General features: G+C 39.4%; 1 protein-coding gene across 1 annotated transcript in view; it reads right to left on the bottom strand.

Moving 5' to 3' along the window:
* LOC126238016 (potassium channel subfamily T member 2) overlaps nt 1–27,606 on the bottom strand; it is a 1,051,128-nt gene that overhangs the window by 140,748 nt on the left and 882,774 nt on the right. Inside the window, exons 16-17 of the mRNA XM_049947763.1 lie at nt 16,248–16,304; nt 10,293–10,398 (exon numbers count right to left, since the gene is read on the bottom strand). Coding sequence (XP_049803720.1) covers nt 10,293–10,398; nt 16,248–16,304 — 163 coding nt within the window. The remainder of the gene's footprint in view (nt 1–10,292; nt 10,399–16,247; nt 16,305–27,606) is intronic.

A 27,606-nucleotide genomic window follows, 5' to 3' on the forward strand; every position in this document is an offset into this window, starting at 1 on the left:
CTCTTTTTTGCAGTTCCCCAGTATTCTAGCAATAAGTCCACCACCTGCTCTGCCCATGACTGAACCTAAACGATCATTCTGTTTCATATCCCTTCGAAGTGTTACATTGACAGATTTGTATGAGCTGGACGATTCCAAAAGTGACTAACTGATATTGTAATCATGGATATTACATTTTTTCATTTTGTGAAGTGCAAAATTTTACATTTGTGAATATTTAGAGAAAGTTGCCAATCACTGCACCATGTTGAAATCTTATCAAGATCTGACTGAATATTTATGTAGCTTCTCTCAGATAGTACTTCATTATAGATAACTGCATCATCCCCAAACAGCCTGATTTTACTATTTATATTGTCTGCAAGGTCATTAATACACAATATGAACAGCAAGGTCCCAACATACTTCCTTGGGGCACACCTGAATTTACTTCTACATCTGATGATGATTCCCCATCCAACATAACATACCACGTCATCTCTATCAAAATCCCCTCAATCCAGTCACAAACTTCACTTGGTACCCCATATTGATCACACTTTTGACAGTAAGTTTCAGAGTGGTACTGACTCAAATGTTTTTCGAAAATCAATAAATACTTCATCTACCTGCTGCCTTGATCCAAAGCCTTCAGCACATTATGTGAGGAAACGTGGTAGTTTCATTTCACATGATTGATGTGTTTGGATTCCATGCTGGTTGGCACTGAGACGGTTATTCTGCTCAGAATATCTCATTATCTTCGAGCTCAGAAAATGTTCTAATGTTCTTGATGTAATCAGCATCAAGGATACTGGATGGTAGTTTTGTGGATCACTTCTACTACCCTGCTTGTAGATGGTTGTGACATGTGTCTTCTTCCACAGACTGGGCACTGTGTTTTGTTAGAGGGACCAATGATAGATTATTGTTAGCTGCAAATTCAGGGATTCCATCAGGGAATGAAGACTTTCATGACCAGATGGCATAACTGCTGGTAAACCTTTCAGGGTGTGAACTAGTGGCCAAAGAAACTCTTCTGCTCCTGACGTTTTGTCCAGGACGACACTGGATATCCTCAGATGTGCTCTTCTGCTAAGTCTTGCCGACTGACTCAGCAAGACGCAGCAGAGGAGTGCCTCTGAGGATGTCCAGCACAGTCCTGGACGAAACATCAGGAACAGAAGAGTTTCTTGGACCATGACTTCACATCCTGAAAGGTTTACCATCGGCTATTACATCAGGGCCTGGAGCTTTGTTCAATTTTAACGATTTCAGCTGTTTCTCAACACCACTGACACTGATACTGAATTCATTCATCTTTTCAGTGGTAGGAGGTTTAAATTGGGGCAGCTCTCCTGGGAATTTCCTTTGTAAAAGAATGTTTGAAAATGGAATTAATCATTTTAGCTTTTGCTTTGCTACCGCCAGTTTCAGTTCCTGTCTCACGTGCTAGTGACAGGGCACTTACTTTGGTGCCATCAACAGCCTTTGCATATGACCAGAATTTATTTGGATTTTGTGAAATAACAAAAACATTCTACTGTGGTAGTCATCAAAGGTATCAAGCATTGCTCTCCTGACAGCCAAATGCACTTCAGTCAGCATCTCTCTATCTATAGCCATACACTTTGTTTTACACCTATTATGCAGTAGTCTCTGTTTCTTTAGAAGTTACTTTACAGTGACTGAATACCATGGAGGTTCCCTCCCATTATGAACTGTTCTACTGGGTACTTATGTATCCAGTGCAGAGTCAACTGTTCTTGTAAACTTGAGCCATAGTTCCTCCGCATGCTCCTGTCCTGTGCTGAAAGTTTCAAGTTCCTCACTGCGCTATGACACTATCAATTTTTTATCTAGTTTAGTGAACATATAAATCTTTCTCTTTGTTTTAGCTGTCCTTTGTACTTTGGTAAGCATTGCTGTGGATGTCTTAAAGAGGTTAGATCTATTTGTTGTCATTACATCCAGTATATTTCCATCAAGAGTGGGGTTACTAACTATCTGTTCTAGATAGATGTCAGAGGTGTTTAGCAATGTTTCACAGGACGTCTTTCAACCAGAATGCAGATTGGTACTGCAAACTAAACCTCATTTACAGTGTTCACATGTAAATTTTGCCATATGCACTGTGACTGAGTGAGAGCTGACACATCAGTGAGATGTGTGTGAATTTTCCTCTCTACGCAATACCTTAATGGGACTTACCACATTGTTAAAAAACTATTGTGATTTTTACACTAGTATGAGGAGTGTCCCCATTGGTGTTTTTCAGGAAGTTCAAATTATTTCTTGCACTGCAGCAATTATAACAGTATCTTTTTTTATTTTCATCTGTCAAGAATTCGAATCACAGAACACTGACTACCACGCATGGCTTAAAACTGACAGTTACCTGGAACTTATTATCAAATGATATCTTCTTGGTCTTCCTAATGTCTTTGATTTGGCATTCAAATTTAATCTACTAAACTACAGCTGATACTGTTGGGTTATAGAAGACTTTTGTCTACGAATAAAGCTATAGAGATAACAATTACCAACACCTATGCTATGAAACTTGGCCCATCTTTTAAATCTGTTGCCTATCTTGACATGTTTGTTCTTTGTTCAAATATATGACTTGTTACTGTTAGTAGTTGCTGTAAGCTATAGCTCACAATTGGTGTAATTGATTTTACTCTTATATGAAATCAATATGAAATTTTAATACCAAATATTACATTTTACAGTCATGCAGCAGTTTTCATAATTACAGCCCGTTCTAGCTTTTCTAGCTTTCTAGATTTTTCTTTCCTGCATCTTTCTATTTGGAAACCTTTCAGCAGCCCCACACATCTGTATTTTAACAACATTTAATTTGTTTAAAATCAAATAATGGAAAATCCAGGGTGGAAAGTAACAATATTATGAAAAGGAAAGTTGCTACTCACCGCATAGCGGAGATGCTGAATCGCAGATAGGCACAACAGAAAGACTCTTGCAATTAAAGCTTTCAGCCGTTAATTGCCTGAGACTGCAGTTGTGTGTGTGTGATCTATTGTTGATGGAGGCCTTAATGGCCAAAAGCTTTAATTGCGAGAGTATTTTTGTTATGCCTATCTGCGACTCCAGCATTTTCGCTACAGGGTGTGTAGCAACTTTCCTTTTCATAATATTGTTTAATTTGTCTAAGTAATTCATACAAGAAACATGACATTTATGGCATTTTGAAATGTTGGTGAATTCAATGAGGTTAGGCTAGGTTTAGCACAAAACTATAAAACACCCATGGCAGTTTCTGTATGAGACCTAAATAATTCTTGAGCAACTTAATAAACTGTCATGCTATTGGCACTGAAAATAAAATGTGCTGAAACCTGAAAAATATTCAGCAATATTGTAGCAACAAGAAAGAGTACTAAAGGAAAAAAGAAAGAAAACATGTCCTCCCTAGATTATTGTTGCTCTCCATGATACTCTATCCTGTGCAAGCCTCTTCATCTCCGAATAACTACTGCAACCTACATCTTTCTGAATCTGCTTAGTGTATCCATCTTTTGGTCTCCCTCTATGATTTTTACCCCCCCCCCCTCCCCCACACTTCCCTCCAATACTAAATTGGTGATCACTTGATGTCTCAGAATATGTCCTATCAACTGATCCCTTCTTTGGGTTAAGTTGAGTCACAAATTTCTTGTCTCCCCAGTTCCTTATTATTTATGTGATTGACCCATCTAATCTTCAGCATTCTTCTGTAGCACCACATTTGGAAAGCTTCTATTCTCTTTTCATCTAAACTGTTTATGGTCCATGTTTCACTTCCATACATGGCTACACTCCAGACAAACAACTATCTATATTCGATATTAATAAATGTCTATTCTTCACAAATGCTTTTCTTGCCATTGCCAGCCTACATTTTATTTCCTCTCTACTTTGACAATCATTGGTTATTTTGCTGCCCAAATTGCAAAACTCAGCTACTACTTTAAGCGTTTCATTTCCTAATCTAATTTCCTTAGCATCAGCTGATTTAATTCGACTACATTCCATACCCTTGTTTTGCTATTATTGGTATTTATCTTCTGGCCTCCTTTCAAGACACTGTCCATTCCGTTCAACTATTCTACCAATTCCTTTGCTGTCTCTGACAGAATTACAATGTCATTGGCAACCCTGAAGGTTTCTATTTCTTCTCCGTGGATTTTAATTCCCACCCCAAGTTTTTCTTTGGTTTTCTTTATTGCTTGCTCAGTATACATTTTGAATAACACTGGGGATACACTACAACGCTGTCTCACTCCCTTTTCAACCACAGCCTCCCTTTCAGTCCCTTGACTCTTGTAACTGCTGTCTGGTTTCTGTACAAGCTGTAAATTGCCCTTTTGCACCCTGTATTTTACCCATGCTACACTCAGAATTTCAAAGAGAGTATTTCAATCAACACTGTCAAATGATTTCTCTAAATTGACAAATGCTATAAATGGAAGTTTGCCTTCTCTTAATCTACCTTGTAAGACAAGTCGTAGGGTCAGTATTACTTTGTGTTTTCTACAGTTCTCTGGAACCCAAACTGGTCTTCACTGAGGTCTGCTTCTAACAGTTTTTCCATTCTTCTGTACAGAATTCATGCGAGTATTTTGCAATCATTACTGATTAAACTGATAGTTCGGAAATTTTGGCACTGGAATTATTAGATTCATCTTGAAGCCTGAGGTATTTAGTCTGTCTCATATACCTTGCACAACAAATGGAAGAGTTGTGTCACGGCTGGCTCCCAGCAGCTCTAGTGGCTATCAGCAGCTCTCATGGAATGTTGTCTATTCCCAGGGCCTTGTTTTGACTTATGTCTTTCAGTGCTTTCTCAAATTCTTCACGCAGTATTATATCTCCCTTCTCATCTTAATCTACATCCTCTTCCATTTCTGCAATATTGCCCTCAAGTACATCTTCCTTTTATAGACTCTCTGCATACACTTTCCACCTTTCAGCTTTTCTTTCTTTGCTTACGACTGGTTTACCATCTCAGCTCTTGATATTTATATAGCTGCTTTTCTTTTCCCTAAATCCTCTAACTGCCTTCACTATTTCATCTCTTAAAGCTACCCATTCGTCTTCTACTGTATTCCTTTCCCCTGTTCTAGTCATCCTTTGTATAATGCTCCCTCTGAAGCTCACAACAACATCTGGTTCTTTGAACTTATCCAGGTCCCCATCCCCATAATTTCCTACCTTTTCGCAATTTCTTAATTTTTAATCTACAGTTCATAAGCAATAAATTGTGGTCAGAGTACACATCTGCCTCTGGAAATACCTTACAATTTAAAATCTGGTTCCTAAATCTCTGTCTAATCATTATATAATCAATCTGAAACCTTCTGGTGTCTCCAGGTCTCTTCCACATATAGAACCTTATTTTATGATTCTTAAAACAAGTGTTAGTGATGATTAAATTAAGCTCTGTGGAAAATTTCTATCAGGCAGCTTCCTTTTTCATTTCTTTCCCTCAGTCCACATTCAGCTACTATTTTTTCTTCTCTTCCTTTTCTGACTATTGAATTCCAGTCCCCCATCACGATTACATTTCCACCCCCTTCAGCTACTTTTACCTCATCATACCTTTCTTTGATCTCTTCATAATCTATGGAGCTACTTGGCATGTACCAGGTGTAGAAGTATGAAACTGGAATTTTGTTGCAATAATTACATGTCTGTTGTTTGAAACCGATAAACAATATTTTATTCAAAATAATCTCCATTGCTATTTATACATTTCTCCCACCCCTCCAGCAGGCTATGAATGCCTTGCCAAAAAAACTGTTTTTCTTTTGAGGCGAAACAGTCAGCGAGCCATTTTCATACACGTTGAAGTGTTGTTTAGCAAGAGCATGTCCCAGTGATGCAAATAGATGACAATCGGGTGGTGCCAAGTCTGGAGAATAAGCTGCATGCCCTAATATTTCCCAACTGAATGCCTCGATCATTTCCCTGACCAATTTTGCTGTGTATGATGGGTCATTAGCATGGAGTAATATGACTTTGTGTTGCGTTTTTCCATATTCTGGTCATTTTGCATGTAATGCTCAATTTAAATCAATCATTTGCTGTCAGTAGCAATCAATGTTAATAGTTTCACCAGGTTTTAGCAGCTCGTAATAGATGACACTCTTCTGATCCCACCAAACACAGAGTTCGGCCTGAGCCACCGATGTGTGCGCATCGCTGCCTCTGCGCGAGGAGAGCTCCAGAAGAAGTTCTGTGCTGTGGGTGCCGCGAAAAGCAAACTGCCATGTGTTGTTTTCACAATGCCAACAAACTGTCGTGTTCTGTGCACCACAGCATGGGAAAGAAGAATGCGCAGAAGAAACCTGCTGCCACGAGGGGGCCTTCGGTTGTGCAACTCACTGAGTCTGCCGACCAAGCAAGGAAGACCCGAGAAGATGAGGCGCAGCCTGTTCCCCCTTCGACGTTTCAGTGCAAAGGCGGGTGGATGGCACTGTTCAACTTAATGACGAATTGCACCAAGAACAAAGTGGTCTATGAGTCTGTCAACACAGATTCGCTGATCTGCATTTTGGCAGCGAACCTGGCCGACTAAGGGCTATCAGTATCACTGTGGCTACCCACACAGTCGACAAGCTGCCGGCATGTTAGAAGGTGCCTTCAGATGGAAGGAAGAAGATGACCAAGGCACTCCTAAAGGGGTTGCCTTGGTGCTGTGACAAAGCAGCGGTCCGGGAAGGGCTGCTGTGAGCCAGGTTCGGTAATGCAACCACAAGGTTGCACAACCGGACGAACAAGAAGAGGCCGCTGCTCTATGCTGTGACTGTGCAAACAGCTGATGGTGAGGGCAACATCTCCAGCTTGCGGAGGCTGCTGGGCTTTCCGGTTACGACGGAGGCTCTCCCGACGACCACGGACCCCCAGCCCAATGCTTCAAGTGCCAGGGTGAGGGCCATGTTGTAAAGTACTGCTGCAATGCGGCGCAGTGCGTCAAGTGCTCCAGTGAGCACAACAACCATGTCTGCGACTGTGGCAGAGAAGCTCTACCGACTTGTGCCTGGTGTGGCGAGGCAGCTGTGGCCACAGTGATGCAGCGGAAGATACAATGACATAGGTGACGACAAGGGGTGTAGACCAGCCTGGCTAAGCTGAGGGACAGCGCAGAGGCAGCTCCCCCCCACCAAGAGTGGGGACAACTGCACGGAGGCGGACGATCGGGACGCAGCCCACACCCCTGAGAAGAGCAATGGCGTCGACATCAGCACCACCATCGAGGAAGCCAGAGCAGCCCTCAAAGCCATCATGGCAACAGAGAAGGCTGCCTTCGCAGCCGTCATGGCTGCAGAGAAGGAAGAGGCCTTGAGGCAGCTGTGTGCAGTCCTTGCCCAAGGCTTCCGAGCAGCAGAAGGGGTTTTAACTCCTGTGAGTGCTCCTGCAAACTCGCAGAAGAGCGTTCGGATGCCTGCCCCACATGCTGCCCCAGTAGCGCCGCAGGGGAAGGATGCCAAGAAGACAACCGCCGTCCCAACGGTACCGGCACTGATGCCAAGCACCATGGGGACAGCCCCCACAAGGGACTGAGAAATCAAAAGGGCAGCCTACATCACACATGTGCGAGATAATGGCCTGCAGCTCTCCGATGATACTGTGGCGCCATACACCGAGCAAGCAGAGCTGCTCGAGCAGTAGCTACAGCAGAACTGCGTCACGCAGTAGCAAGGGACGCTGACCAACAGCGAGCTGCTGCCATTCAGCACCAGCCTGATGAAGCTATGCCAAGTCACTGATAACACAGCACAGCAGAGGGCGTAAGGCAACGCACTGCGTTGCCACACCGGACTCTTTTTATTATAACGACCATGGCACTGACACAGTATCTTCTTGCACAGTATCCACTATTAACATAGCCTACCCTTGCATGAACTGTCGCAGTCAGCAAGACATCCACTACTGCTCTTACTACCCAACCTAACTATTGCAGAGTTTTTTTTCCCTTGGAGTTTGCCTTGGCACTTTTTTCCCTCTGCCCTTCAAACCGTTACCCTTCGTTTGACTTTTGACCCAATATATCTTCAGATGGGCGTGTATAAATGGTTAACCGTAACCAGATGTACGCAAACATCGCAATACTCACATCCTGTGATACCTCACTTTAGTGAAAACTAACCCTTACGCAGAGATGGCAGAAGACCTTTTGAGTTGGCCATCATGTCGGTGTGGGCGTGGAGGGGCTCTACCCTTAAAAACAACCAAACACAGAGCATTGTCTTCTTTCCAAAGCAATTGGATCTTTCAGTGGATGTTGATGGTTTTCCTGGATTCACCCATGATTTATAACACATGGGATTCTCAAAATATACCCATTTTTCATTACCTGTACTATTCAACGGAGAAACGAATTTCTTTTGTATCTGGAGAGCAGCATTTCACAAGTGGTCTTTCAATTTGCTTGCTGTCTTTCATTCAGTTCATGCAGAAGCCATTTTCCCACTTTTTGCACCTTTCCCATAGCTTTCTGGATCACATTCAATTGTTCTGTGAGTTCCTGTTGAGTTTGAATATAATCTTTAGCAAAAAAGGCCTGCAATTTGTTGTCTTCAATCTTTTTTGGTGGTTTCCCACCCTTGTCATTCCTCACATCAAAATCACCATTTTTGAATTTTTTGAACCACTTGAAACACTGTTTTCTTAAGAGCGTGTTCGCCAAAAGCTTCGACATGCATTTGATGCAATTCTGCAGCAGTTTTCTTCAAATGATAACAGAAAACCAATGCTGTCTGCAAATTGTAGTCTGTAGGCACAAAACTCGAAGTGTTTATGGGTTTGAAAGATATACCAGTGTATGGAACTTGGGTTACTCTACGTTAACATTCATCATCAGCCACTACAGGAAGCAGATGGCACTGCAGATGTGGCCTCACAGGCCCTACAATTACAGCTAGCAACATTTATAGGGAAATTCTGGTTTCATACTTCTATACCTGGTAAACTTGTACTACTGTGGTAGGTATGAGCTTTGTGTCTATCTTCGCTACGCCAATGCATGCACACGATGCTGTTCATAGTAGCTTACCTGCATTCTGAATTTCCTAATTCATTATTAAACCCATTCCTGCATTACCCCTACTTGACTTTGTAGTTATAACCCTGTATTCACCTGACCAGAAATCCTGTTCCTCCTGCTACCAAACTTCAGTAATTCTCACTATATTTAACTTCAACCTATCCAATCCCTTTTTAAATTTTCTAACCTACCCACCAGATTAAGTGATCTAATATGCCAGGCTCTGATCCACAGAAAGCCAATTTTGTCTTTCCTGATGACGAAATCCTCCTGAGTACTCCCCGCCTGCAGATCCAAGTGGGAGATTATTTTACCTCTGGAATATTTTACCCAAGAGAATGCCATCATCATTTAATCATACAGCAGGGATGCATGTCCTCTGGGACAATTATGGCTGTAGTTTCCCCTTGCTTTGGCCATTTTGGTCGATGTTACAAGGCTAGGTCAGTCAATCATCCAGACTGTTGCCCCTGTAACTACTGAAGAGGTTGCTGCCATCATCATTTAATCATACAGCAGGGATGCATGTCCTCTGGGACAATTATGGCTGTAGTTTCCCCTTGCTTTGGCCATTTTGGTCGATGTTACAAGGCCAGGTCAGTCAATCATCCAGACTGTTGCCCCTGTAACTACTGAAGAGGTTGCTGCTCCTCTTCAGGAACCATACATTTGTCTGGCCTCTCAACAGACACCCCTCCATTGTGGTTGTACCCGCAGTATGGCTATCATTATTGCTGAGGCATGCAAGCCACCCCAATGATGGCAAGATCCATGGTTCATGGTATATGAAATGAAATGAAGGTATACTAAATGAAATGATCGAATGGCATTATTGCCCAGGTGACCCTATGTGAGTCTGTTTGGCTGCCTGGTACAAGTTGTACATAACAACTCACAACAGAAGAAGCACAATAATACAAATGAAAGAGATTGGTACCAAAATATCCACTGACTGGGCTGGGAACACATATGAAGTTATTAGTTGAAAAGGAATAACTTTTCTTGGAACTGAGTAGAAATAATGTTCATTAATGAAGAAGCAGCATATTAACAACACAAACATCTGTTTAACACAATGTATTCATAACAGTAAAAAACAAAATTAGCTCTTTTGGTATATTCTTTTCAGCCATCTTTCTCTATGGGCAGTAATTGAAATGATATAGCACTCCATCAAGTGGTGTCGTGAAATTAATAATTATATTTAAAATATTTTCTTCATTTATATTTCTTGGATTGATTTACAGTAATAATATTTTACCTTAGCAAGCTGGAGACAACAGAGAGGCTTCTTTTCCTTCAGGAGGTAGCACAGTGTTGGACTTACTCCTATGTAAGGAGACACAGGTGGAAAGCCTTTCACAATGCTGGAATGAAATGACATGAATATTTTAAGTGTGAGGCACAAAACCACATGAATGATTTTAAGCAGATGTTACTAGTTAATTTGAATTTGACATTTGAGGTATGAGAGCTAACTCAATCTCAATAGTGGCAATGCAAACAAAAAATGGTTAAACAACAGTCCCATCAAACTTTTCTACAATGCTTACCAACTTATAAAAATAAGGAATATGCTAAACTTGATATAAGAAAGCACAGTGTAACTGGGACCATGGGGTCTTCCCACAATGAATACATGGATATTTAATCCTTATACTGTAGACAGAACTGAATTGTTTTGTCTGTGTAAAACAACCCACTGAAACTCATTCACAAGCATTTGTCAGACATAGTTAGGCTGTAATGTTTGCAATTGTTCTCCACTGTAACAATGTGGAGAAGTCGAGGAGAATTGATTGATTCTCACAACCCCAGTAGGTATATATTTTTATTGACTGTTTATCTCATACAAGATGTTAAAACAAAGTGTTACATATTTTTAAAGGTGGTAGTGTGGACCAAAACAAGATAAAAATGTCGAGTAAACATAGGCTCTAAAATGCATATCTTAAGAGGTATGAGCACTTCTTCATCTTAAGCACTGTATGAGACATCTCTTCTACTGTAAGCTCTTTGCTATTACAAATGTTCTGCAGAATGCAGCAAACAAATGAAGACAAAGACACTTTCTCTTGTTGTTATCCATGGATATAGCTTGCAGTAAACATCTATCAGTGTTGCTGCTGTAAAAAGAATTCAGAATTCCATGTAAGTGCAGTGCATAAGTTAGTTCTAATGGAACCAGTTTGTGTTATGATAGGTTTATGCCCAATGTATCAGTTGGGGAGGTTCAGTACACTGGCCAGCTAATTCCCCTGTCTTAATCCACTGGTTCTTCAGTTGTGTGGGTACTTGAAATCTTTGGTATATGCAAGCTATACTAACATTGCAGGAAAGTTCTTTTAAAGCATTTACAAGCCCCATTAATGATGTACAAACATTAGTGTCACACATCAATGTCTATAAGTGTATTGTTTACCAACATGGAGTTTTTCAGAGAATGTGAGATTCCCTAAGAGTTCTTATCTGTTTACTGCATTCTGTAGGTTGTTCATAATAGCAATGAGCTAGCAGTGCTAGAGATATGTTCAACATTAGCGAAGATGAACAAATGCTCATAGCTCCTAAGGTATGCATTTTAGAGCTTGTGTTTTCTGGACATTTTATTATTATTTTGGTCCATGCTACTACCTCTCAATATATGGAATTTTTTTAACATCCTGTTTACTAGACAATAGAGATTGCAAATAAGTGGTTGTTTCTGATTCTTGAGTTACAGTTTTCCTTCTAGCATTGGTGGCACCATTGCCCCCAACAGACTTCTGAAATGGGCAACAGGGCCCAATGCTTGGGGTAACTGGGCCATAAGAGTCCAGTTACCCCACTGTTTCAAATAAAAAAAGATTTCTATGGCACGGTTGCACTTAATAAACATGGGCTAAAATAAATTTAAAGGTAATCTTCATAATGAAACAGACTTAACCGGCGTAGTCATTGTGCAGACATACAGGAGAAGGATACAAAAACAGGCTGCATTTACTTACATTCCGAAGACCTGACACAAGTGCTACATGGTATGAGAAACATAAATAACACAATCCATGGTGCACCAAATCTCTACAACAAGGTTGTGGTGGTGGTGGTGGTGGTGGCAGTGGTGGTGGCATTGTCACCTTACCTACCGTCAAACGATGGAGATATCTGGCAAATGTAAACAATGGGAGAAAAAGGATTTGGTCAGTCCTTGGATGATGTGCTGGATATTGTAGAGTGCTGCATAAAACAAAATGTACTGCATATTGTGGAGTATTGCACCAAACAAAACAAACAACAATTGCTCACGGAGGCCAGCATTATTAATTTATGATAGACATGCAACCTACATTTCAAGTAAATTGATTGAGATAGCTCAAGAATGTTACTATCATAAAGCTGACACCTCACACCACCCATGTTTTACAGCTTAATGTTTTATTGTTGCAAAAACTGGCTTTGATGGTTTATTATTACAAAAACTGGCCTACAATACAACTCCCCTGACATTGGTAATAATGTAGCTATGGAACTAAATGTGATTTTGCTGCATAACTTTAATGTTTGTCAGCAAGTGCATGTACCCCAAGCAAGAATAACACTGCTTGCATGTAGTATAGACAGGCAGAGTTCAGTTACCCTAAATCTTGAGGCAACTGGGAACAGCTGGTGAGAATTTTTTCATTTGAATTTCTTTTTAACTCAGACATTCAGAGACCTTTTCAAACAGAACAGTTCAAAGAGAAAGTTTCATTTTCCAACAAAACACTATTTTAAACATTATCTTATATAAAACAAAACTACAAGCTTTGCAATAAAACGGGAGAAGCTCATGTTGGAAACTGTGGTCCAGTTACCTCATGCTTCCATATTACTGCGAGCAAAACTCAATTTTAAATGAATAATGATGAATTGGCTGATATGGACAGTGTTTGTTCTGAAGCTGACACAGAGTTGAGCTGATCAGCTAACCACAGTAAAGGACGATTTTCTATTGCACTCAACATTAAATCTGCTATAGAACAGTTATTCACAGAAAGAAATATGTAGGAATAAGTGAAGCATTATGTAGTAGCTACACTAGATCCAAGCAAATAGTCTGAATGTGTGAGAGATGTGAAAAATGTTCCTCAATCAGAACAAAACATTTGAAATATATTGAGAACTAATTATGAAGACTAAAACATTCAACTATTTGCTTCTGAAGTAGGGGATTATTGTGTATAAATATAACAAAACTGCAAGTGAATATTTACCACTGAAGGTACTACCTGGCAGGGTGAATTTCTAGTTCACCATGCCATTGGAAATGAAAAACACCACAATAAAAAGGAACCTCTTGTCTATTAGTTGAAATTGCAATGCTTATCTCTTATTTCTTTACACCCATGGCTCTGGGAGCAGCTTTCATTGAAATAACTGAATTTGCTTTGATGTTATAATTATACATCCACATTGCAACACGTATTGTAATGTATTTAAGTAAGTATACGGTGACAGTAGTGTCAAACAACAATTCATCAGCAATGCCTTTGTTACGTTGTTTCCACTATAAATTCAGCTATTTGTGAATAAAACTGGCTGCTAACCACTTAAGCCTAACCTGTAAATCAAAATTGCTTTGCACGATGTGTGTGAGATACCGATTATATTAACAGAATCAGTAACAACTGTTTGGATAACAGTAAGTGCAATGTTCTCAATTTTATTAACATTTTCGTTGGTGGGTAGTGTGCTGCTCTATCCTTATGTGAGTCACATTTTTGTGAAAGATCTATACACAAAACCTATTCCTTATGCCCACTTATTATTTTATATTCCAGTCCTGCCACTGGCATAGGTTATCTCACTATATGCACTGTCATTCATAAAAGCAACAGTGCTACATTCCAACTTTACTGCAACCACTTCACAGCTTTCTATATGGAAAGGACTATGCACCAAATGTCTACCAATAAGAAGGTGTGGAAATGGTAGTATATTCCACCAACTAATCTGCTCCAAATAAATGTTACATAGGAATGGACAGAGCAGAATTGCCCAGGGCATACATCACATGTAACAACTTACTACATATCCCAGAATAAAACATGTCTTCCATTATAAGGAAGAATCTCATTGACAAGTTATAGTGGTCACTTTGATGCTGACAATAATATTTCGTCTCTAATTTTGGATAAGCAAATGTTTGATGCTGTATAGGGAGTGAATTGTAACTTGAAAATCCAACAAGTTCTGAAGTCAACATTGGCATAAAATAGCTAAGCCTCAAAACTATTAATATGCTCCAGATTTCATGTGTCCGACTTTGGTTTCTTCCAATGTCTACAGTAACTGATCTCTTCGTTTTCAATGTAATTAGTTGACCTTAAGAAGCAAATTACTAAAAACTGTTCCCAGAATGATACTGTTCAGTGAATAGTGTCCACCAAATCACTTTGTCATTAATTATCCCCAGTCTGTAAATTTCTAATACTGTTAATGACCAGTGCATTCACTGAGGGGCCTACTTAGTACAGTGGGAACACACGTGTTATCGTTTCAAAAAATGGCTCTGAGCACTATGGGACTTAACATCTGAGGTCATCAGTCCCCTAGAACTAAGAACTACTTAAACCTAACTAACCTAAGGACATCACACGCATCCATGTCCAAGGCAAGATTCGAACCTGCAACTGCAGCGGTCGTGCGCTTCCAGACTGAAGCGCCTAGAACCGCTCGGCCACACTGTCCGGCTGTTATTGTTTCACCTCTTTGCCAACTGATACAAGGTTTAGAATGCAATCTGCACCACTGGTTCAGTTCAACGGACTCCAATAATTGGATATTCCATGCATGTAATCTTTAGTCCCTGGCGAGCAGTTTTTGCACACATGAACTCATCTGGAGCCCTTTCTTATCTACTGCCAACTCTTCATAGGCAAATACTGTGTGCCGCTAGACTGATATGTGTTATCAAGCTGGCTAACCCATTTGCTGTCTTCTGGTTTTAACCTAAACTAATTACAAACTCCCAGTTTACTGGAAGTTGTACATTCTTTACACTAAAAATTCAAGTATTTGTGAATAAAACTGGCTGCTAGCCACCTCGGCCTAGCATGTGAAACAACATGGCAAGCAATTTAATGCCTGGTATCACACCATTGCTAACAAAACTTGGGAAAGTGTGCCCTGGAGTGCGTGTTGCTAGGCATCGTGCAGGAAGTGCCTGCTACGAAGAATATCTGCTACCACATGGCTTTCTGAGGAAAACTCAATGCTTTACAAAGAGGTGAGTGTGAGATATACTATTGTTTGGTGCTACACACAGTCTGTGGTTCTCTGTATGCCGGTTTATGTGTCATCTGCTCAGTGCTAGCCTGTCTGTCACAGCAGATGGATGGCGCATGTAAAAATGGGTTTGCACATTGCCCAAATGCTTCTGCTAACCAGTGGTCCAGGGCAATTTCGATCACACTATTGTGAACATGATGGTCAGCACAATGGGCACAACTTTAAAAACTTGTCTACAGCCTATGGTTCCCTATATAACACAGTATTACTAACTATGAATTGAGCAGGTCCCTGTTCTCCTCAATCTCCACCAGTGCCTGTCTTCTTCTAGTTCCTTATTTGTACCCTTTTTTCCTTCCTTTTCTTCTTCCCCTGCCAGCTTCATACTTACTTCTGCTCCTCTAATCATAATTCCAATCTCAGCTTGCTCACTTCACTCACTGTCTTTGAAACTTCCCTTTCTCTCTAGGCCCCCCACTCTTCTTCACCCCTATCCAATTTCATTCATGGTATTATGGCATCACTACCCTCACTAACATCTGTGGTAATTGCTCATGATCATGCACATCTATACTCATCCATCACTGTCCCTCCCTCTCCTTAAAATTAGAGAAGAGAGAAATCTCTGAAGCTAGGATGCATGTCTGGTGTTTAAATTCACTTATGCACCACTTTCATCAGCGGTCTATTATCCCTGTTTGTTGTTAATGGTGAAAGAGAGTATTAGATTTGCTGCAAGTAAATAAATAAATTAACTTCATTATTTGATTCCATTCTCAATGATGCGGTGCCTAATCACAACAGGCCTTTATCAAATAAAAGTAAATCACAAATTAAACAAAGATATTAGCAAAATTATTTATGTACATCAGTCATGGTAACGTTTTTAGATATAGTAATAAGAAAAATCAAGTAATTTGTATTATCAGATTTTCATAACAAGTTGCAAATTATTCTCTACACTTACCGACAAGTTTCTCCAAGCCAAGAAGACTTAGTCATACAGCCATCTGTAGTCCCAGAACTGAGAAGACAGTAAATAAATTTGTGCACAAAACAAAGTCTGGGTACAGCAGAAAGAAAGTCATGCAAAAGTGCTCTTTAACAGTAGAAGTAAAGTAAATAGAAAAATACATATTTCAAACAGACAGGTGAAGCACAACAGAAGTATAGTAGTATATGAAGAAGGTAATTAGAATGATAATTACAAAAAGGACAGAAGATGTATTTAAAATCTTTTAAAGGAATAAAAAAGACAATGTCCATACACATACAATATATCTCAAAGCATAATTCAGTGTGTGTGTGTGTGTGTGTGTGTACACTGTAACAAAACACAAAAATTTGTAGACCTGCGGTGAAAGAAGATAAGAGTTCCATGCATTGGAAGTACAAGTTTAGCTGTGCAAAAATTTTAGACATTCCATAAATTTAGTTCCTGAAACATTATATTTATGAAATACAGCTAAAATAGGACTGGAAGCTATCTGAAAAATGCAAATGACGGTAATGAGGTGTTCAACCTATTATAGTGCAAACTCAAAATTTTTAACTGTTCAAGCTAAAAAAAAAAAAGATTTGATAATGATATTTTATGCAAAAGTTATTTTTCATTCATCATGCATTCAACAGAGTTACCCTCACACATTCAACTCACTCACAATATTTGTCATCAAATTTGGAATTGGTTTGGACTATCATATAGTTCTCCAATCAAAGGACAAAATTAATTTACTGTAAAAGCGAAAGTAAGTTTTTTGATTGCATCCAAATACTGCACATAACTAAGAATTAATTATTGTTTGACTGCAGATAAATTAAGTATTATACAAAAAAGCTGAGAACGGTCGGAGACCAGTGTGCTGACCACATGCCCCTCCATATTTGCATACAGTGATGCCTAACAGCTAAGGATGACACAGCAGCCAGTCAGTACCCTTGGGCCTTCAAGACCCATTTGGACAGTGTTTGTGTTGACGGCAGAGGGAGTAGTAAAAAATATGCCTGCAAAACACATGGTGGCTGGTCAGTACCATTGGGCCTTCAAAAGGCCTGTTTTAACGGTGTTTGTGTTTTTATATATATTAAAGCTGATGTAAGCCTTTAAGGTTAGTTTGAAGACCACAGTACTTTACAAGGCATGGTCTGATTGGAGGAAGTATACCATTGCCTTCATCCAATCTTTGAACTGATTTACCCAATCCGTTAGGGAGACACAATAGATATAACATGAACTCAGAACCACAGTGTAACTTGGCATTTTTCATTCTAAAATGTAAAGCGATATGAAAATTGGTACAATAAAAACAACAAATGAAAAATAATTGCACATGATTAAATGGATGCTGCCAGCTGCATGCTGCATTACAGTAAGTAACATATAGCAAAGGAGAGAAGATCAGGGTTTAATATCCTGTTGTTCACAAAATCAGAAGAGAGCACAAACTTAGTTTGGAACAATGTGGAGAATGAAACTTTTGGTGTCCTTTCTCAAAGGAATGATCCTGGCATTTGCCTTAAGTAACTTAGAGCAACCACAGAAAAAAGAAGTATAAATTGTTAGAAGGAAATTTGAATCCTCACTCCACCTAAATGCCAGTCCAATACCTTATCCACAGTGCCACTTCACCTGATATGATAAAAGGGAGTAAACAGTAGAGGGGGTAGTGAAAAATATGCCTGCAAAATACAACTTCCAAATTCACCACTATCAAGCTTGTGTCAAACTGTGGAATACACGCACTGATGGAGATAAGTCAACTACAGAGGGAGCATAAATAATAGGAAAAAGGAAAGGGATAGAGGAACTAGGTCAAGAGAGAAAAGGGTTGTGGAAATCCAAGTGTTAATTTAAACTACACTGAAATAACAGTGCAGTAGTGATGCAATGAGACCATAGAAAAATAGAATGGGAAGAGATAAAGTACAATGTCAGCTGTCAATGTGAGTTAAGATCAACGGAATGAATGCTTACAGTTCATACCCGCAATGAACAGACACTTCAAGTATTTCGGTGTTAAAGTAAGTGGTATATAGGATATGTAGTAGATAAACATATTCTGAGTGAGTGAGAAAGCAGATGTAGCAGAAAACAGGTTATCTTCCTACTGAAAAGGAACTGACAAATTTCTCTAAAACATGTGAAGGGGAAAGAAGTGACTGACATGAAGAGAACACTGAAAGTCATAGTGATCTTCATTTCATCTTTGTCTGAATACTGGAGGAAGTGTTGTGCATTATTTATGCTCCAAGATAAAATTTCAATACATGTAAGTGTTTTGACCCAGCCAGTATGTAAGTGAAAACTTAAAAGTGACCAGGAAAGAAAAAGTAGAGTTTCCTTCTATTCACAAAAAGCTTTCTTATAAAAGTTGCCATTGGTTGTTGGTCTTATAACATAACCTCAGAGAAATACATAATGTTTTACAGCAATATGACTTTGTGAAAATAGTCTAACCAGCTGCTTATAGATGCTGAAATTGGGAAGATTCTCAATGATCCATACAACTCTGATTCAAACGATTAACCTTATGCTGAAACAAGTTACTTCATCCCAAATGACCATGAATCTGAGTTTTGCGTATCTTCAGATTGAAGACAATGTAAGCAAAAATCTAGATCTGAACTACTTTCACTTTGGGGAAAAACCAATCAGGAAAAAGTGTGAAACATGCAAGGCACATACCCAAGCTTCTGCTGAAAACATTATGCACCTTCCAGGATTGAAAGGTGGTCTTAAGGACACCAAACCTGTGAATATCTCACAAATCTGACATTTGTTTGTTTCTGGTACCATGACAAAAATCTATAATTTCTTATGTGAATGATTTAATGAAACTGCTCAAATCATCATCAAACAAAAGTAAATGCATGTGTAAACTTATAAATATAAATACTGGCAGAAGCAAACAGGCACCAAGTAAATTGGAGATTAGCTTTCAATAAAAAAGAAATGGCAGATGAATTCAACTACTACTTCAATAAAACTGTTGAAAGTCTCACAGATGACTTCAGTGAAATGATTGCATGGTGTTACTCGTCTCGAGACTCTGTCTGGGATTGGATAGATATCTGCACTAACATGCTGTTCTTACCACTGACATCAGTAACAAACAGTAAAAATAATTAAAACCAAATTAACGAAAAAGTCATCCACAGGACCAGATACAATCCCGTGCCTCCTCACCCACATGTGCAAGCTTATTCATAAACCACCATTCTAATTGTAAATAGTAATAAATTCCTCAATCCTGAATGACACATTTCCAAATGAACTCAAAGCTGTGAAAGTCACACCAATACAAAAAAGGGAAGAAAAGAAAAGAAAACTATGGAAGCTGTAGTACAGGAATCCCTAGATGTTACTCTCAGTCTTCCTGATAAAAATCTATGAGCCACAGGCATTTTTATTCATTTCACAAAGGCATTTGACATGGTCAACGGCACCATGCTGCTACAAAACATTTATTCCTATGGAATAAGAGAAACAATCCATGAGAGATTTAAAATGTATCTGAAAGACCAAAAACAAATGAATGCATAAATGAGACAAGGCCTTCATGAACAGTCAGCTCTGCTCTTCATCCACACAAATTATAAAATATTGGGTTCCACAAAGCTCAGTCTTAGGTTCCTAATTGTTTTTGGTTTGCAGTAAATCTTCCCTTAAGCTTATTCTCCAACAGAACCTTTTGTTTTGTTGATGTTGCCATAATTCTCATATCTGGCAAAAAGAACTATTTCACACTGTGGTGAATCAAAATACAGTCCAACTAAACTCATAGCTTAAATCAAATAAACTGCTCCTTAATGAAAAGACTAAAGTCTCCCCGACCTTCCACACTACTAAGAAAAAACTCCACTGGTTCCCACATTATACCATGTTGCATTCATCAATGACATCAAATTATTAGGGGTTTCCATCACTGACACACTCATGTGGAAGCACCACATATTGTTCAAACTGGCAAAGAAAACATGTAAACCAGTATCAAATTGAGTAAGTATGTTTCCGGATTAGATCAATAAGAAATGTAGTGACTATCAGCACCATAACATCAACAAGCTATACTCTCTTTTATCCAATACCAATACTTAATTATAAAATTATATTTTGCGGTCAACAGTTAAAAGCAGTAAAGTTGTTTGAACTCCGAAAGAAAGCAGTCACAACAATACTGTTCGAACAGGCAAATGGAGAGTGCAAACCACTGTTAAAGAAACTGCGTATTACACTTTCTATGTTAATATATACTGGAACTACTATTTTACAAAGAACAACTTCAGCAAACTAGTCACAAATTCAGATTGATAAAATCATAATACAAGGTCAATAAACTCACTTAGGTTGGTACTCCCCTCAACAAAACTATACTGCAGAGGTTTTAAATATACTGGAACAGAACTGTACAATCATCCCCTAACACCAATACAGAACATTAAAGAACTAAAGTATTTTAGAATAAATCTAAGTTGCCTAGAAAACAGAAAGCCACACACGATAAATGACTACAACACTACTAAGTATCAGGATGGAAGTCTAGATCCACTTTGCAGCAATTACCTACTATCAAAATGACCCATAAGATGGCCAATAATAATAATTTTTACCACGATAAACATATCTCGGGTAAAAAGTGACAATATTATGAGAAAATACATTATAGCCAAAGCTGCGAGCTCAGCAGACATGCTAGGAACAGCAGAAGTTTCTGTTTATATGCAGGATTTAGTTTAATTTCAGCCTCACATGCATAAATCCTAGTGCATTAACAACATCTGAGCTGAATTTAGGGTGCAGTAAAATCAAGAAGCAGTATAGCAGCAGCATTTAAGATTGTGTCCAGCGACTGCTTGGCATAATATTATTACTTGTGGTATAGACAAACTTTGGTTAAAAGTGGATATGCACTGAGTCTTTTGTGTATGGATCCAGGGGAACTGGCCACAATCTGTAAACAGCTGGAAACTGTATTGGTCACAGTCAACGTGCTTCAGGCTGCTGCCCTTGGATGAGTGGTGTTGGGGCACTTTTGCTGGTCAATACTTGCCTGATGGCGAACAGAAATCAGTGGTGTGGTTGCTTATCTCTGCACAGAAGACAAAAGTGAGAACTGGTCACATGTCACATAGACAAGTTTGAGGTATTGCTCACTGCTGAAAGTACATCTGTGTTAGCACCATGATGCCTTGTCTGCTGGGACTGTGGCTGATCTTCCTATAAGGTCTGGACAAGTGTGGAGGATGGGACTACTTATCATTTGGTCGTCTAACATTAGGCAAGTGACGGACCTCCTAGCATAATAGTGGGCATGTCAGGAAGGAAGTCCAGTGATTGCTTGCCAAGGATCACATCTGACGTGGAGAAGGCTCTGCCAGCAGCCGCTGAGTGTACTGAGTGTGCCGGGCTGCAAATCTTGGCTCATATCAGCATGAATGACACCTGGAGTCAGAGGCCATCCTCAGTTAGATATAGTGGGAATTATTGAAGTTCACTGGCAGGAGGAACAGGACATCTAGTCAGGTGAATATAGGATCATAAATACAAAATCAAATAGGGATAATGCCGGAGTAGGTTTAATAATGAATAAGAAAATGGGAATGCCTGTGAACAGCATAGTGAATGTATTGTTGTAGCCAAGTCAGGCATAAAGCCAACACCCACCACAATAGTACAAGATTATATGCCAACTAATTCTGCAGATGATCAAGAGATAGAAGAAATGTATCATGAGATAAAAGAAATTATTTACGTAGTTAAGGAAGATGAAAATTTAATTGTGATAGGGGCTGGAATTTGATAGTAGGAAAAGGAAGATAAGCAAAAATTGTAGGTGAACATGGACTAGCAAAAGTAATGAAAGAGGAAGCTGACTGGTAGAATTTTGCTCAGAGCATAATTTAATCATAGCTAACACTTGGTTTCATAATCATGAAAGAAGGCTGTGTGCATGGAAGATACCTGAAAGGAGACCAGAAGGTTTTAGATTGACAGATTAAAAATCACAACACCAAGAAGGATTGTGCAAATAAACAAAAATTCTTAAGAATGTTCGTACATCTGAAAGATGATGATTCGAACTTCGCACCAGTCGCATGAGAGTAGTAAGTAGCACCACTATGAGGATGCAAATCAGGTTTGCTTTAAATAAATACACACAGTAATGGTAACCTTGGAGACTGAATGTGGTAGGTTAGTGTTAGTCAAGAATGCCTTTCAGGTGACAAAGACGCCATTATCAACATCCAACTGAGTTTGAATGAGGTCATTATAGGGCTTTGAGAAGCTGGATGTTCCTTCTGCAATAATGCAGAAAGACTTGGCATAAATGTAGCCACTGTTTCCGACTGCTGGCAGTAACTGTCATGAGAATAAACTGGTCACAAGAAGACTGGGCTCTGGATGGCCATGTCGCACTACTATGAGGAAAGACCATCGTGTTTAGCATATGGCACATCATACTACACCTGCAGCTACAATATGAGCAGCATTTGGCACCACCATGACACAATGAACAGTTACAAATCAGCTACTTCAAGGGCAGCTCTGAGCCAGATGCCCTGTAGCGTGCATTCGTGCATTTCGCTGACCCAAATCACCGCCATCTGAGACTTCAGTGGTATCAAGTGGGATCTAACTGAAGAGCAGGGTAGAGGTCTGTTGCATTTCCTGATGAAAGCTGGATTCTGCCTCAGTGCCAGTGAAGGCTGTGTGCTGATTAGAAGAATGCCAGTTTAGGGCTGCAAACCAACCTCTCTGAATGCTAGGCTCACAGGACCATGGTCTGGAGTGTGTTTCTGTGTGACAACAGGGGCACTCTCACAGTTATCCCACACATCCTGACTGCAAAATTGTATGTCAGTCTGATAATTTGACCTGTTGTGCTGCCAGTCAAGAACGACATTTCAGGGGGCATTTTCATCAGGATAACACTCACCCATATACTGCTGTTGCAACCTAACATGTTGTATAGTGTGTCAACATGTTGCCTTTGCCAACTCAATCACCAGATCTATCTTCAATCGGGTACATAAGGGTCATGGTAGGACGATAACTCCGGCATCATCCACAAACAGCATTAATCATCCCTGTATTGCCCAAGCAACTGGCATGGAACTCTACCCCACAAACTGACATCTGGCACCCAGACAACACAATGTATGCATTTTTGCATTCAACATTCTAATGGTTACACCAGTTATTTGTGTACCATCATTTCATATTTGCAGTGGGTTAATTTGCATGTACATTAACCTGTGCTCTTGCAACATTAATCACTTAATTATTTTTTAGTGCTGCAATTGTTTACATCTGTGTATAATGGTGAGACAGAAATTTTGGAACCAGATAAATTGTAAGACATTTTCAAGGGCAGATGTAGACTCTGACCACAACTTTTTGGTATGAATTGCAGATTAAAGCTAATTAAACACAATATGTTAGGAAATAAAGAAAATGGGACCTCAATAAGTTGAAAGAACCAAAGATTATTGGGAGTTTCGGAGAGAACATTAGGTAACGACTGACTAGAGCAGGGGAAAGAAATACAGTAGAAGATGAATGGGTAACTTTGAGAGGATCAAATAGGTAAAGAGGCAAGGCCTTGAATAAATCCTTAAATCCTTAGATAACACAGCAGATACTGAATTTAACTGATGAAAGGAGAAAATATAAAGATGCAGCAAATGAAGCAGGCAAAAGGGAATTTGAATGTCCAAAAAAGGGGACTAACAGGAAGTGCAAAATGGCTAAGTAGGAATGGCTAGAGGACTAATGTAAGGATTTAAAAGCATATTTCACTGGGGGAAAGACAGATACCACCTACAAGAAAATGGGGAAAAGGGAAGCAGTTGTATGAACATAAAGATCTCAGAAGGAAAACCAGTCCTAAGCAAAGAAGGGACAACTGAAAGGTGGAAGGGCTATATAGAGGGTCTATACACGGGAGATGAACATGAAAGCAATATTATAGAAATGGAAGGGGATGTAGATGAAGGCGAGATGGGAGATGGGAGAAGAATTTGACAGAGCTCTGACATACCTGAAAGTTGAAACAAGGCCCTGGGAGTTGATGACATTCTCTCAGAACTACTGATAGCCTATGACAAAAATCTTCCATCTGGTGTGCAAGACGTATGAGACAGGCTAAATACTCTCAGACTTAAAGAAGAATGCAGTCATTCCAATTGATAAGAAACCAAACTATCAGTTTAATAAGTTCTGGTTGCAAAATACTAGCACGAATTCTTGACAGAAGAAAGAAAACTGGTGGAAGCCAACATTGGGGAAGGTCAGTTTGGATTACCGATAAACATAGGAACATGCAAGGCAACACTGACCCTATGACTTATTTCAGTAGAAAGGTGAAAGGAAAAGCAAACCTACATTTAAATCATTTGTGGACTTAGAGAAAACCAATACCGGGAGGAAAAGGCTATTTACAACTCATACAGAAACCAGACGGCAGTTATAAGACTCAAAGAGCATGAAGTGGTAGAAGTACTGCTGATATCGTTCAATCTGCACATTGAAAAAGCAGTACAGGAAACCAAAGAAAAATTTGGAGTAGAAATTAAAATTCATGATGAAGAAATGAAAACCTTAAGTTCTGCCGATGTCATCGTAATTCTGTCGGAGACAGCAAAGGACTTGGAAGAGCAGTTGATCAGATTGGACAGTGTCTTGTAAGGAGGATATAAGATGAACATCAAGAAAAGAAAAACACAGATCATGAAATCAGATGAATCAAATCAGGTGATGCTGAGGGAATTAGATTAAGAAATGAGACACTTAAAGAAGCAAAAGATGATTGCTGTTTTGGGTGCAAAATAACTGTTGATGTCCGAAGTAAAGAGGATATAAAATGTAGACCGATAATGGAAAGAAAAGCATTTCTGAAGAAGAGAAATTTGTTAACACTGAACATATATTTAAGTGTTAGAAGCCTTTTCTAAAACGTATTTGTATAGTGTGTGTGTAAGTCAATATTCGTATAGAGTGAGTGGAAGTCAAACAGGAGGAGTGTGAGAGGTAAAAATCACAGAGCGAGACCAAGGTAAAAAATCATAGAGGGAGACCAAGAGATGAATACAATAAGCGGATTCAGAAGGATGTAAGGAGCAGTAGTTATTCAGAGATGAAGAGGTTTGCACAAGATAGAGTGGCACGGAGGTCTGCATCAAACCAGTATTTGGACTGAAGGTCACAACAACAATCTCAGTTCCTAAAGGCAGCTGGTTTCTTGGTGAGGAAAGCTAACCTTGTGTACATAGTGGAAGCAGAGCTACCATTCTGCAACACTGTTCTCAGAATCAATCACGATCCTGTTGTTTGGGGCAAAGTGGCTGGCTTAAACCAGTTCTCAATGTCTGCTATAGGATAGAGAACTGTAGGATCCCCCCTCCCCTCCTTTCCTTGGTCAGGCACGCACTACAAACAGGAAGTGGCTCCTGGGTAGCAGAGTACATGTGGTGTGCACATATTTGTTTTTAAGATAGAGGAATCCCTCCACAGGCCTGATGAAAGATGTTCTGATTTCAGACAAGGAAGAATATTATCCCTCTTAGTCAGCAGCACTCATTATGGCAGACTGGAAGGAAAAAATGCTAATGTAGTATTAGTTAACTGCAGGAGTGTTTAAGGAAGTTCCTATAGCCACAAATTCTACATTTCAACTGGAATATATATCACAAAGATAAGGCTGAACACTGGTGGTGGAGGCATGCTTACAGCTGTAAAAATTATGATATTATCTGTTAAACTTAGTAGATTCCGAATGGTAAATAATTTGTTTTAAATGTGAATCAAACATAATCACTGAATGCTTTTATAGACCTCCTGTATCAGCAGCAGTACTGGTGGAACATGTGAGGGGAAACTTGGAGAATGTTTTGCATACATTTCCTGGTTGTCTTATTGTATTTGGTGAAGGTATCAACTTACCAGCTATAGACAGGGATATTCAAGTGATTAAAGTGGGTAATAGGGACAGGGAACCATGTTAAATCATTCTAAATCCCTTATCTGAAAATTACCTTGAGCAGCTAATCAGAGAACTGACTCATGAAAATAATATACTAGATCTCCTAGCCACAAAAATGTTTGAATTATTTGACTCAGTATACAACAGGGAAGCTCTAACTGCAAGGCTTTAACAGCATCAGTAAATATGGTTGTAAACAGGAAAAGTAGGAAGACATTTCTGCTTAACAAGAGCAACAAGAAACAGATTTCAGATTACCTGAGCAGTCAACATGAAAAATTCATCTGCAGGACCAAAAACATTGAGTATCTATGGACAAAGTTCAGTAATTTTGTGCAATATGTCTTAGATAGGTATGTCCCAAGGGAAGTTGTGATGGATGGGAAAGAACTGTCATGGTTTGACAGTCATGCTAAATCCTAAATGGATTAAAGATCTCTGTACAGGTACTCTGTGACCAAAATGGCATTGAAATGGAGGATGACACACAGAGAATGCCAAAACACTGAAAGTAATTTTCCAAAACTGTTTACCTGAGCACAATCACACTGTACTTCATCCTTTACATTGTCTGAAAAATGTGAAAACCACCAATATTGAAATAAGTGACCATGGCATAGAAAAGCAACTAAAACTGTGCAACAGAGGCAATGCCCCTGGACTACATGGGATAATACCAACATGATCTTACACAGAGTATGTGAAAACCTGTTCCTCTTTTAACAACAGTGTATCAAAGGTTACTGGAGGAGCAAAGCATTTCTGGTGACTGAAAGAAGCGTAGGTCACTTCCAAGTAGGGTCATAGGACAGATGCACTAAACTATAGATCTATATCTCTAACATCAGTCTGTTGTAACATTTTGCAACATGTTTTATGCTCACATATTCTGACATTTCTGGAGACTGAAAAGCTCTTTAGAAATCTATCGATATGGATTCTGATAATAACAATCATATGAAAGCCAGCTTGCTCTACATCTATGTCCATACTCTACAAGCCACCTTACTATGTGTGGTGGAGGACACCTTGTACTAAAACTAATACTAATCGTTCTGCAGTCAGATTCAAATGCCTGTTCTTTAAATTTTCCCAATACTGTTTCATTGTAAGAACACTGTCTTCCCTCCAGGAATTCTCATTTGAATTCACAAGGCATCTCCATAACACTTGTATGTTGATCAAGCCTACCAATAACAAACCTAGCAGCACACCACTGAACTGCTTCGATGTCTTCCTTTAATCTGACCTTGTAAGGATCCCAAACACTTGATCATTTCGCAAGAATGGGTCACAATAGTGTTCTATACATGGTCTCCAATATGCATGACTGACACTTTCCTA

Source organism: Schistocerca nitens, chromosome 1, assembly GCF_023898315.1.
Source record: "Schistocerca nitens isolate TAMUIC-IGC-003100 chromosome 1, iqSchNite1.1, whole genome shotgun sequence".
NCBI classification, from domain to species: Eukaryota; Metazoa; Arthropoda; class Insecta; order Orthoptera; family Acrididae; genus Schistocerca; species Schistocerca nitens.